At 40.8% G+C, this 14,291-nt stretch overlaps 1 protein-coding gene across 4 annotated transcripts in view; it reads left to right on the top strand.

The window, feature by feature from the left end:
* Positions 1-14,291, top strand: part of ryr3 (ryanodine receptor 3) — a 169,303-nt gene that overhangs the window by 129,413 nt on the left and 25,599 nt on the right. For all 4 annotated transcript variants that reach the window (XM_083790960.1, XM_083790959.1, XM_083790958.1 and 1 more), the window contains 14 exons: positions 376-425; positions 515-575; positions 788-1,026; positions 1,141-1,222; positions 2,026-2,156; positions 2,952-3,070; positions 3,375-3,573; positions 3,970-4,064; positions 4,229-4,374; positions 6,575-6,662; positions 6,866-6,961; positions 9,851-10,018; positions 12,168-12,227; positions 13,824-13,958. In XM_083790960.1, coding sequence (XP_083647086.1) covers positions 376-425; positions 515-575; positions 788-1,026; positions 1,141-1,222; positions 2,026-2,156; positions 2,952-3,070; positions 3,375-3,573; positions 3,970-4,064; positions 4,229-4,374; positions 6,575-6,662; positions 6,866-6,961; positions 9,851-10,018; positions 12,168-12,227; positions 13,824-13,958 — 1,669 coding nt within the window. The remainder of the gene's footprint in view (positions 1-375; positions 426-514; positions 576-787; positions 1,027-1,140; positions 1,223-2,025; positions 2,157-2,951; positions 3,071-3,374; positions 3,574-3,969; positions 4,065-4,228; positions 4,375-6,574; positions 6,663-6,865; positions 6,962-9,850; positions 10,019-12,167; positions 12,228-13,823; positions 13,959-14,291) is intronic.

Raw genomic sequence — 14,291 nt, 5'->3', positions numbered from 1 at the left:
TAGGTATGTGGGTAATTCATTGAGACAATGCAGGCAGAATGTTTTGCGAGTTGCGTAACGGATTTGTATGACAGCAATTGCCTTTAAGCACTAAGAGCATGCACGCACGCACACACACACACACACACACACACACACACACACACACACACACACACAGTTATCTAGCAAACACAAAGTTGTATTTTCGACCAATCCAATACACGTCTAACACTGTACTGAACAGTGTTAATATTCTTTCTGCATAGAGTTCACACTTAATCGTCCTGTAGCATGCTTTGTAAGTCTGCTTGTTCCACTCTGTACCTTTGTTTTCTTTCCTCTCTCTTCCTTGCTTTCTCTGTTCATTTCAACTCTCACTCCTTTCTTTTCCAGCCTGTTCTGTAAGCTGGCAGCTCTTGTCAGACACAGGATTTCCCTCTTCGGTAAGGATGGCGCTACCTCTACCAGTGTGTGCCTCTGTGCTTTAATTGTATGTTGATTGATTTTCCACATCATGGCGTTCCTCTCACAGGCATCGACTCTGAAAGGATGGTGAACTGCCTTCACATCCTCGCCTGCTCGCTTGACACAAGGTATGTGCGTACCTTGTGCATATTTTGAAGAATTACAAAATAGACACCTCCTTTTCTACCCATTTCTTTCTTTACTATAGCTGCAAGCTATAACAATGAAATTGTTTTGCAGCCATTTGACAAACTGGAAATATTCTTGTTACCTGTGCAGTGTGCATTCAATTTGCAGAGTCACATTTTCTTTTTGCGGGTAATTTTTCATGAACATTCAGAACAGTGATGAAGTCTGGCTCTGAGCTGGTGAAGGCCGGGGTGCGAGGATTCTTCGAGAACGCATCCGAGGACCTGGAGAAACTGCTGGAGATGCTGAAGCTGGGGAAGTTCGCGCAGTCCCGTGCCCAAATGAAGAGTCTCTCCCAGAACTTAAACTATGTCACTACGGCACTGCTGCCACTCCTAACGGCACTGTTTGAGCACGTCACAACGCATGGGTTCGGAGCGGACCTGCTGGGTGAGTTGGGTCCTTTCTCTGGTCTTGAGCTGTTTTTCCATTTTCAGATAACAGGGTTATTTACCTATTTTTGACATTATAATGGTGGTTAATTGCATTGGTTTTGTGTTGTAGTAAATGACGTGCAGCTGTACTGCTACCGCCTCCTCACCTGTTTTTATTGTCTGGGGACGGGAAAGACCGTCTTTGTGGAGAGGTAGGTAGTTGTTAATTTCAAGGACCTCCAGACAATCAGAGATATCCATCTACTGATCCAGTTCTAGGTCTACTACATTGAATTTAGATGTTACCAGATGTATCGTTAAGCCAAGCTCTCAGATCATCTTGCTACTTTAGACTATTCTACTACTTTTAGACCACTGGCTGAGGTACTGAAGTCTGTACAGTACTCCAAGCTGAGGTCTAAGAATCCCCTGCTGAAGAAGATGCTATACTTTACTGTTTAGCTATATGTGACTAAATTTGACTGGACTGCCATTGGATTTTTTTGAATTTTCGTTTTTTCATGTCATATGAAAGCAGGGAATCATAGCTTCAAAGGTTGTTCAGTTTGACCCACCAGTTTTGGAGATATGGCTTTAATGTCTTGCAGAAAACAGCGAGTTGAGAAAACAGGCTTGAAAGGTTCACTTCTGTGGTCTCTAACATTACACCTAGCTATAGTTTAAGCATTTATTTCATATTTACATGTCGATTTCAACTCTGACACTTATTTCAGACATGCTCTAGTATGTGAAGAGTCTGCCTGTGCTATTAACTAATAAAAATAAAAATAAAGGTTTTCTTCTCTGGTGAAAAGCTGGAATTTGCGCGATGGCAGGCTCTCAGTAAAATCTGGTCACATATGTAGGCTTATTTGGTTTATATATGGTTTGTTTGTTTTAATAGGTCATAGAGAACAAGCTATTTGTATTATATGCTTGTACCAACGTTCCATTAATGTGTTGATTCCCACTTTATATTATATTTTATCTGGATGCTGTTGTCTGATTGTTCCAGGCATCTGCCAGCTCTGGGCGAGGGTTTGGCCAGATTGGTGGCAGCCATGCCCGTGGCCTTCCTGGAGCCTGAACTTAACGCTTACAACCCCCTCTCCGTCTTCAACACCAAAACACCCCGCGAGAGGGCCAGTGAGTCTAAAGCACACAACAAAAACTCATCACTTTCATTACAGTAACTACGGTACATTTACTACTTGAGAGCCAACGATGACCAACATGATTCCTAAACAGTTGTGAGTGCGTAGGCTTGTTCAGACTTGACCCATCATTGGTTGCAACATAGGCATGTATTGACTAAAACTTACTTAGTTTATGTTCTACTTAGTTTATGCTTTGTGGCGTCACAAAGCATTGCAATGTGACGCATTGGTCGATCGGCTATTGTCTACAACACTGGTCTACAAAAAGATATAAATCAGGCTTCAGTGTCCGAATGATTGAGACACATCATCTACTGTATCAATATATGAACTGAGTGGTGAAACAGTACTGTACTCTACTATACAGTAGTATACTATACAGTCAACACACACACACACAAGCCATTCCTCCCTGGCGCGCGCGTGTGTGTGTGTGTGTGTGTGTGTGTGTGTGTGTGTGTGTGTGTGTGTGTGTGTGTGTGTGTGTGTGTGTGTGTGTGTGTGTGTGTGTGTGTGTGTGTGTGTGTGTGTGTGTGTGTGTGTGTGTGTGTGTGCGCGTGCGCGTGCGCGCATCAGTATCAGTGCCATCCAGTTGTATTGCTGTAGGTGTTTCAGCTGTCCGTGCTCGGACAGACACAGGGACACACATACATAGGGAAGGACACACATAGCTGCGTAATGGAGCGGACGTACCGCTCAAAAATCTGATTCGGGCTGCCAGTGTGCACATAGCTTTATTGCTCTGTGCGGAGGCATTCCAAGTGAGTGTGGTGTTTCTTTTCAGTCCTTAGTATGCCAGACACCGTGTCGGAGATGTGCCCAGAGCTGCCTCGCCTGGATGGCCTGTTGAAGGACATCCATGACATCTCAGAGTCTGGGGCACGTTACTCTGAGATGCCACAGGTCTGTATGGGCTTCATTGCACATAGAAATCATCGTGAAATGCACTACATTTTTCGAGGCCCTGGGCAAATGTAGTTTAAAATTTAAAGTACTGCTTGAAAATCTAAATTTGTAGATCTGTATGCCATTCTAGTAGTATGCTGTATATAATGCTGCACAGTCAAATCAATTATATACATAAATATAAACGGAATGAGTTTGCACCAGGGCATTGCTGAAAATCAGCATGCGTGCTCAGAGATAACCTGTCGTGGATGAAACAAAACAAAGTCACAGTCAAAGAGTTTCCCTCTGTGCTGTGCAGGTGATAGAGGTGGTCCTTCCCATGGTGTGTAACTATCTGTCCTACTGGTGGGAGAAAGGTCCAGAGAACATGCCCGAAGACGTGGAGTGTTGCACCACGGTCACCTCTGACCACCTCGGCAGCATCCTGGGAAACATCCTCAGTATTCTCAACAACAACCTGGGCATCGACGACGCTCCCTGGATGAAGAGGATAGCAGGTGGGGATGGGATGGGGATGGGGGGGGGGGGGGGGGGGGGGTGCTCAAAGCAAAAGATAACAAAGTCTGTTTGTATGGTAGTGTGTCTTACTGCCGTCATGGCCATGCGAGTGTTAAGTGGTTGAACCTCAGTACACTACAGAGGTGATAGAATGCACATGATACCTATGCCTCTATTTCTATCTACTGATGGTATACTATATACGTTATGCCCACCTGACAAGCTCAGGCACAGGTGGACAGCTTGTATACTGTTATACCTTTTTAGGTTTACTACTTGTTCTGTACCATACCGGCTGCATCTTTGATTAGACAACTGAATTTCCCTCAAGATCATTAGGGGTCTGTCTATCTATATAATGTATGGGTCGCCCATGCTTGTGTGTCGTTCTGCAGTCTACTCCCAGCCAATCATCTGCAGGGCTGGACCGGGACTTCTTAGCAGCCACTTCCTGCCCACCCTGGACAAACTGAGGAAGAAGACTCTGAAGGTTAGAGGAGAGGAGCCTGTTTGACAATGTGCTACCTCACTCCCCATGCCCCCATGGAGACAACTAATCACACATACAGTACAGTACTAAACACTCACAGTGTGTAAGGAAGTTCACAGTCAGTCAGGTGTTTACAGTGTGCTGCTGATACGTTGTGCTCCTAGGTGGTGTCTGAAGAGGAGCTGTTGAAGGTAGACGATAGAGCGGACAAACAGGAGGCAGAGCTGGTCATCCTGGATGAGTTCACTGTGCTCTGCAGGGACCTCTATGCCTTCTACCCTATGCTCATCCGCTACGTGGATAACAACAGGTAGACTTTTCGTTCTTCTCTTTGGCATTGTTTTGCACCTTTAAAGGTTTTAACATCTTTCAGTACCAGGGTCTTTAAAGGGTCTTTTTACCAGCTGCTTGGAAAGCATGCTGGCCAATATTAGCTTGTGAAACTTGTGACCCGAGATCATTTTCTGCTGAGTGTTGCCAAGCCTGCATATTTCCAGCCTAACATGGATTAATTCACAGTTGCTTGCTGGTTTGCTTATTTCTGTCAAGACAGTTGGCAACACTGGGGTTGCCAAGCCTGCATATTTCCAGCCTAACGTGGATTCATTCACAGTTGCTTGCCTGGTTTGGAGGCTGCTTAGCTTATTTCTGGCACGACAGTTGGCAACACTGGCAACCATACTGTTGAGTACTTTTGATTGCACACACACACACACACACACACACACACACACACACACACACACACACTGTCCGGTTTTCGGTGAGATTTGCCGGGATCCGAATTCCCAAGAATGCAAGCAGATTTAGCAAGATTTAATGCGCACATTGGTTTGTTTAATGCTTCAATAATTGCCTTACCTTACGAATCAAACATGCTTTTTATAGGGTTTGTATTAGTTCATTATTAAACATAAAACACATATATAGACATTCACATGTTTGTTCAAACTTCCCCACACAGACTGATAATAGTACCCTGGATTTGTGCTTTAGCACGCCCTTAAAGTCTATTACCTAACCCTGCTCTCATTTGGTAGAAGTGTAGTTATTGAATCATAATTATATGCGGTATTCCTCTTTGTGAGGTTCCACTGAGTTCCACTTTGTGTGGTAAAGTATGTGTGGCTTTTGGCCACCTTGTATGTGTGACATGTGTGCGGTATTCCACTATTTGTGTGGTTCCACCATGTCATGTGCATGTGTGTGGTGTTCCACCTTGAGATGGTTCCATTATGCTCACTTTGCCCTTGTGGTTTTAAATCTACCATATTTGGACCATTATTAATTGGAGACAAGAAACACAATAACACTTGGTTACAATCTAATTATCATATTACACATTAATACATGGTTATGAATAATGCACAAATCATATCTCATTTATAGTTACCGCTGGCTTTTCTGCTGCTTCTTTATGTCATGATGGTAAGATTAATCTAAAGATTCATTGACCCTGCTCATGTACTTAACCACAGAGAGTTGCTTTTGCAACCAATCAGATAGCAAGGACAGTTGTCTTATCCAATGAGAAGCCACAGACCTTTCTGCCTGTGCACCCACTGAGACGGAACTTACTGCCTGCACTGTAATGTTTGACCTAACTGCTATCTTCCTAGATTAACTGTTAGATCATTACATATATTTATTATCTAGGCTTTTTACCAACCCAGTATAATATAGGTTACTTAGAACACATTATCAATGAAAAGGAATTAAATAAGTTCTTTCTTCCTACATAGACATGTCCTGTAATCAGTGACTTGAGTTTCAGAGGTCATAAATGGCTCTCACACCACTGATTGGTACTGATAAGGAGCTCACAACCGGCCCAGGCCGTAGCGTAACGGTCTGGGCACCGGACTGGTAATCCAGTCGCAGTGTGCCGCGGGTTCGACTCCCGGACCCGACACGGCCTTTACTGCATGTCATCCCCCCATCTCTCTCCCGTTTCCTGTCAGCCTACTGTCTGTCCCTTCAAAAATCAATAAAAGGCGTAAGCCGCAAAAAAAAATCTTAAAAAAAAAAAAAAAAGGAGCTCACAACCCCCCATTTCACCGGTGGTTAGAGACCCTCAGTTCTCTCTGGTAGTCATCAGTTGTGAACACAGTTGATCATCATTTGACCCCCTATATATTTTACACCAATTCTGATAATACCTCCCGCACATCCATATATATCTCGACACACACACACGCACACACAAGGAAGGAATCGCGCAAGGAATCCAAAAGTATACAGTTAAACAATTGTCATCAAAAATAAAATAAAATGATAATTCAAGAAAAGGAAAACAATCAATTTACTATGCCTAATTCAAGCACGCCAGTTTAGAGATTATCTGACACCACTGACTGTGTAGCCACAAGCCACAGCCAATGACAATCCATTCATCCAAACAGAGAAGACAGACAACCGTGTCTGCAGTCTTATGACCTTCAGCTACAGTAGCGCACATGGAGCTCAGTGAGAAAAGTTATATTGTAGTTTGTTGTTTATGTCCACCCCAGGTCTAGGTGGTTGAAGGAGCCAGTAGATGACTCAAATGAGCTCTTCAAGATGGTGGCTGAGATCTTTATCCTCTGGTGTAAATCACATGTAAGACACGTTACAACAAACTACTATTCTGCAATACTAGGTCAATAATAGAATAGCAACATCAGAAATCATATTGTAATTTAGAATTATACACTGTCATAAAGAATTATACAGCAATAATGACAGTAATGCATATCAAACAAAACAATCACAATGTCTCTTTGTCCTGCATTCTCTTGTTCGCTCTCATCTTCCACTAACAGAACTTCAAAAGAGAGGAGCAGAACTTTGTGGTCCAGAATGAGATCAACAACCTGGGCTTCCTCACTGGAGAAGGAGGCGCGGCCAAGATGTCCAAGGTACATGACAAGATAACAAAACATACCAAATCATTCATCAAATAAATCAAAAGTTCTCAACATCTGCTCTGTGAGTTTCTCATTTAGCCCATTAAAACCATAAAGTAATTTTAGATATTATATATATATATATATATATATATATATATATATATATATATATATATATATATACACACTGGGCTGTATTTTGCGTGTCTTAAGTACCAGGCAAGTCCGCAGGAGAAGAGAAACACGGAAGGAGAGGAATTGTCGCCTCACGATTTTGCTTATTCCTAAATTCTAAATCTCTGTATATAAAATATAGCTCCCTCAGCGAATCTCTTAGTTACATCAACATTGTTCTTCGACAACAGTTGCTTTGTGCCTAAGTATTATGATTAGACAGTTCACATTGGCTATTTAAGCACAACCCACACACACACACTCAGTCCCACACACACACGCAGCGTTACGTCACCGTCTGCGCATACAGTGCACGTATCCTACTTCATACATGGTCACTAGGTGGAGCCATGGCACGTGGAGCCATGGCACAATGGAAATGCAAGAGCCCTGTTTAGCTCACATCAGAATAATAATAACAATATTAATGATAATCAATCAAAACGATACTAATAACAATAATAATAATCATAATAATAATAATAACAATAAGCTTCTTTGTAAACTCACTCATTTACAAACAATCTCACATCACAACAATAATCCATGTAATAATAACAATATTAATAACAATCACAATAACGATACTAATAATACTACTACTACTACTAATCATCATCATCATCATAATAACAATAAGCTTCTTTGTAAACTCACTCATTTACAAACAAACAGAACAATAATCCATGTAATAATAATAATAATAATAATAATACTAATCATAAGAACAATAAGAACAATAACAGTACAGTACAGTACACAGGACTACAGTACAGTACAAAGAAGAACAGTACAGTACACAGGACTACAGTACAGTACAAAGAAGTACAGTACAGTACACAGGACTACAGTACAGTACAAAGAAGTACAGTACACAGGACTACAGTACAGTACAAAAAAGTACAGTACAGTACAGTACAGTACACATGACTACAGTACAGTACAAAGAAGTACAGTACAGTACACAGGACTACAGTACAGTACAAAGAAGTACAGTACAGTACAGAAGAGAACAGTACAGAGGACAACATTACAGTACAGTGCAATACTAAGGAGTACAGTACAGTACAAAGGGGTACAGTACAGCACTGCGACGCATCGTGCTAGGATGAGCGGGCCGTAGGCCCGCGAAATTCTAGTATATATATATATATATACTGTGTGTATATATATATATATATATATATATATATCGTACATTCTTTGATTTGGCTATTCAAAAAAGCATGGAAGATTTAATCAAATCTTTGAATATACATATTGTTTAAAGCAAAAAAAAATTAACTCCAATCTTTTCTTCTGTAAATACAAAATATTTTAAGATGGGGGTCTGTGGCCAAATACATAATTATGGGGGTCCTTGACATGAAAAAGTTTGAGCACCACTGATATAGAAACATAGGTTTTTCTGAGAACTGTTCGGCCTCAGGTCTTAATGGGATAATTGGATCTCTCCAGTATTATCGGTTTTCTCCAGGGGAGACTTCAAGCGGTCACTCACCACCCCAGCCACAATCGGCAGCGGTGTGAACAGATTGTTACTGGGCTCGTGAGTGACCCCTTCATCCCGTCAGAACTCTGTCCCGTAGTAATGAAGCCAAGGATGGGAGGCAGATACGTCTTCAGTCCCTCTGGGTCTAATTGAGGATCTTTGTTTTTCCTTTCCCATCCTCACTATATGTCAGCACTTTGAGGGAACCGGTACACCTAAGTGTCCCATTTTCTCTTGGCATTTGCTTGGCATTTCGTAGCCATTGCTAATGATAGTAAAGAAACCCATTAACGGCACTTTAGTAATGGCATGGGTGTTGAAATTATGCCTTGCTGTGTCTGAAATGTCTTTATTAGGAGTAACCCCCTTTGTGTGTAAATGGGAGACGTCTTACACGGCAACTAATAGTTCATGCTTCCTTAATTGAACTGCACATTTTATGACTGGTTGGTTTGCTTGTGGACATGTTCGGCAGGAGATATGAGTGAGGCCATTTGTCTTGGGCTTGGCCTAACAGTCACTCAACTAGCTGTCAAAGGGATAAGTTTGATGTTTATGTTGATGTTGATGCGCCATCCTGTGAGAGGGTTATCTAATAGTCCAATAAACAGGCTGTAACCTTAAAATCATGGATTCACAAGATCTGGCATTTATTGATTGCCCACAATTATCCCAAATTGAATGGTCATGTGATATACATATGAACAGCAAAGACATATATGAAAGCAAATACGACCTGTTACATCACAAATTCAGATTCGATCATATCAGTCCGCAGATCGGTGGGGCCCCGCGAAGCGCAGGCCAGAGGGTTAGTCTGTCCTGGAGAATTCTGACGTGTCACTCTTTTTCCACACACTATATAGGAATCCGTCTTGTCACTGAGTGACCTTGCTTGGGCACAGCTCGGCTGCACACTCTTAAAAGTAATGGTAGCTGCTTAAAGGGTCTACTTTCCCCCATCAATGTGCACCGGCAGAGCCAGTCACTATTTTTATTTCAACTCTTGGGGGACATTCCCTGTGATTGCTTGGAGTGGAGGAATGTTCCTAAGCTATACTGAACCCTGTGGGCTAGCACGCGCACACTGTATTATTAACCCAAAGCAGCACTATTTTTGTGGATTGTTGTCTTTCAGAGTATCTTCTCATACCTTCATAGTAAACATAAATGTGTTGTATATTTGACCTGGTCCTTGTTCACTGAGGCCATTAATCCCTACCCCCCTGCAGGCAGGCGGGGACCAGGAGAGGAAAAGACCACGTCGTCGTGGGGAGTACTATTCCGTCCAGACCTCCCTGATCGTGGCCGCCCTGAAGAAGATGCTCCCCATCGGCCTTAACATGTGCACGCCAGGTGACCAGGAGCTCATCTCCCTGGCCAAGATGCGCTACAGTCTGGTAAGCCTGTTGAATTTCACTCCTGTCATAATGGAGCGAGTGTGATAATTGTGCATTAATTCTCCCAGTGCTAGCGATGTGTGTCAAACTGCCGACACATTCGTTTCTTATGCTCCAATGAAAATCCCAAAATGGCGGACCAGGAAGAGGAGAACGATACAGGAGCGCAGATAATGTGGAAAAATCCTCTAGAATGTGAGTGGATGGGAGCTGTTTTTTAGCGATGACGAGATTTCCTAGTTCCTGTTTTCTTTTTCTTTTTTTCACTTAATTTTTTTTGAAAGAAGAACAGACAAGAAAAACACAACTGACAAGACAATACGGAAAGAAAACGAAAAGAAAAAGACAAAAAGTAAAAGAAAAAAAGGCTGCATTTTTCATATTACAAAAAACATTCAATGAAATCCTATTGCAATATCGCTAGGCTGAGAGAAGAGATTCCACTTTTCCCACTTTTTATAGAATTTATCCTCTTGTAGTCTAAGTATGAATGTTAGTTTTTCCATAGCATACAGTTCCTCAATAATGTCCATCCATTGATCTTTCGTTGGTGGGTCCTGCTGGCACCAGCGTCGTGTGATTGCTTTTTTACTTGCTGCTAAGAGGATCTTGATTAAATATTTATCATGTATTAGAAACTCTTCAGGGATATTTCCTAACAGTAGAAAAGGAACAGACAGAGGTATCTCAAAACACAGAATGGTCTCCAAGGTGGAGTGGATGTCCTGCCAGTATTTCTGAATTTTAGGACAAGACCAGAAAATATGAGCGTGGCCCGCCCCCTTGTGGCCACACTGTCTCCAGCATGGCTGATCTGTTTTCAGTTGCCTTGATTTAATTTTGGGGGTAATAAAAAATCTCATTAGGGTCTTCCAACAGAATTCTCTCCACATTCTTGAATTGGTGGATGTAATTTGTGTATTGCACATGTTTGCCCATTCTTCTGATGTGATGGTAATCTCCAACTCTTTTTCCCAATTAATTTTAATGTACTTTAATGTACTAAAAACCTGTATGAGATCGTTTGAGGCCACCGGCTCGGATGCTTTCACCTCCCCCATAAAGTACTCTCGTATTTGGAGGTATCTAAAAAAGTCCTTGTTATCTATGCACATACACATATCTTTCAATTGTTCAAAGTTCAATAACACATTGCCTTTCATGGCAGTACTGTAAGAGGAAAAACCATACCGAGCCCATCGCCTGAAAGTTTGATCGTACACACCAGGCTTAAAATCTGGATCGTAAGCGGGCCACCTCAACACCCTGATTGTCCTCTCCATTTTGAACTGTTTCACGACTTTGAACCAAGTATTTAAAGTAAATATTGTGAATGGGTCTAAAATGTCATAGTATGACTTAGCCTGGTGTTTGTTCCCAATTAAAGACTGAATAGGGATGTTGATTGATTTAATTTCCAAAGCTTTCCATTTAGCTTCGCATTTATCATCACACCAACATATTAAAGGTCTTAATTGTGACGCATAATAGTAATCCCTCAAATTTGGAAGGGATAGTCCCCCTCTTTCTTTAGGGAGTTGTAAAGTTTGGAATCTGATTCTCGTTTTTTTTCCGTTCCAGATAAATCTAGATATCATTTTGTCCCATTCACAAAACTGTTTGGCAGGCACCTCCACTGGTAGAGACTGAAAGAAATATAATATCCTAGGTATAACATTCATCTTGACTGCCTCTATTCTAGAACTTAAGTCCAAGGGTGACAGAGACCATCTCTCAATATCTTTTTTAATTTGTGTGATTATGGGTTGATAATTTGCTTCCTAGTTCCTGTTTTCAAGTCAAACGGTGACTTGAAAACAAGTCAAACGCTGACTCAGTCAAGCGGTGACTCATAGCTTAGATAAGAAAACTAAAAATCTTGTCTTTCTCGTGATAGGCACTCCACTAATTTGAGTTTTGAAAGCGTCTTAAAATTTAACATCTGTTTTACTTATTTGTAATTCATCATAAAGCCTTATGTGAAACGGCTGAAAACGTGCTACAGTGGCTAGTGCCTCCATTTGAGAAACGGTGCTCTAGCATAGCTGTCCAGTGTCCATCATAGTTCAAGATTACCAGTCAGTATTAATGTAAAACAAACATTTGGTCATCCTCTGTCAAATGTCCTATGTCCCTGTCCCAAAAACAGAAAGACACAGATGAGGAAGTGATGGACCACCTGCGACAGAATCTCCATCTTCAGGACAAGGTAGGCTAAATATGAGATTATCTCATTCATTGATCTTAGTCCCCCCTGTGGTGCCTATTGTCTGTATGTACTGTACAGTCCATTTTGTGTGAAGCTGGGAAGGTTACGTTTGAAATGTAACCTGTTTCAGTTTACTGATTATCCTCCTATAATTGTAATAGGTAATACAAACACATTTGATTAAGCAATTTTTTATTTTTGTTTACTGTCTAACTAAATGTATTCAATGAGGATTGTGTATGTACACTTGTACAGTAGCAAACTATTGTGCTAGCACAACACTTGGCAGGAGTGCTCAAAGGCATTTACTGTCAAGAACCTTTTACTCAAAGTTTGTCAATATAACATAACATCAGGGAAGGTTGTAATGATTGTAATGATTTTACACCAATCATCAAAACAAACACACAAAGTGTTCTTGTCTGAGGACATAGTGTTATCTACTGTAACTTAAAGCTACAGTGCATCCCCTGAAGTCTGCTGCCTGCACTTACCTGATCTTTACCCACAAGATGCCAAATGTGATCGTTCGTATAGGTCATTTTGTTGTATGTATCTAATTTGATTGGGTCACTGGGTGTTGAATGTAATTCATTACTTCTACATTTGAAGACGGTGTGTGCAATATTCTGTTGAGATTAAGCTGACTTCTTTAGTTTTATGAAACATAAGTACATTATAATGAATTATGTTGCATTATGATGTACTTTGAATGTGATTATAGGCCCAACCTTTAAGTAGTGTTACCTGGTTGTGTGTTCCACTGAGTTTATAATGTGTTATGACCAGCACTTATAAATTATATTATTATTATAAATTATAATAATCCATAAACCTTGTTATAAATTGTTATGCAAGCGATAATAGACAGCATATAAACCCCTTCAGGATGATGATCCCCTAGGGCTTTATCGTCAGGGTTTATTTCTCAACAATGACCGCCGTTCCTTCAATTAACCCACTTATTACACAGCTACTTAATAAATTAATGAATAAATTGACCCAAAAGTTAAAGCAAAACAAAGTATTTCATTGCTTACAGAAATATTAGTATTCCATTGATTTATGCCAGGTAGGCCGTCCGTCTAGGGTGCAACACGGTCACCTCGGAAAACAACAGGAAGTGTGTATGACAATTTTCGGTTACTACATTGTCAAACACATTCTTGAGAGCAATGTTTAGCTGTAAATGACATTGTGCATTTGTTTACATGGCTGCCGTGTTGGATACAGCATAAAATCAAGCAGTGCAGCAGGTGCTCTGAGCCTTTGATTAGACAGCAGTCAGTTTATCAAGCCCATCGCTTATTATTATTATTGACCAATCAGAATCAAGCATTCAAACAAGCTGTGTAATAATAAGGGAATTATAATGCATATAATTACATTACATTTTAGACCCGACCTTAATATAAAGTCTTAACAAGAAGTCTTTATAATGTTCTTCTGGAGGTTGTTTTTTAAATATGTTTTTAATTTTGTTTATTTAACTTCACACTAGGCTTACCATCATCATGTAAATGATTATTAGCAGGATGTATAATTCTAATAGAAGTAGCGTTATGATACTGTGATTGTGTTTGTGTGATTGTGTAGTCTGATGACCCAGCAGTCCAGTGGCAGATGAACTTGTACAAGGATGTGGTGATGAGGACAGAGGAGCCGGTAGACACAGAACACACCGTCAGCAGGGTCCAGAGCCTCTCTGCTGCTGTCTTCCACCTGGAACAGGTCCAATCACACACTAGAACATCTTAAAGACCTGTTATATCTAGTGTCACAGTGGAAATAGCTCATCTATATAAGCTCACAAGCTTGTAGATCTGCTCTTTTTGGCGTGTGACACCTGCGTATAAATCAGGCAATACATTACTACTTGGTAATCATAATTACAGGTTAAATCCTTTCATCATTTGTCACACGGCTGTCTTGTTTGAAAATGGCAGACTTTTTTTCAAATGAAAACAATTTAACCTTTTATTTGGTCAGTTGAAAAGCTTCATTTTCATCATGCGACACATTTTACTGGACATATAATACTTTAACCATGTTCATCTAGTTTGT

Source organism: Protomyctophum parallelum, assembly GCF_964188405.1.
Source record: "Protomyctophum parallelum genome assembly, chromosome: 19".
NCBI lineage: Eukaryota > Metazoa > Chordata > Actinopteri > Myctophiformes > Myctophidae > Protomyctophum > Protomyctophum parallelum.
This window is presented reverse-complemented; position numbering and strand designations above follow the sequence as displayed.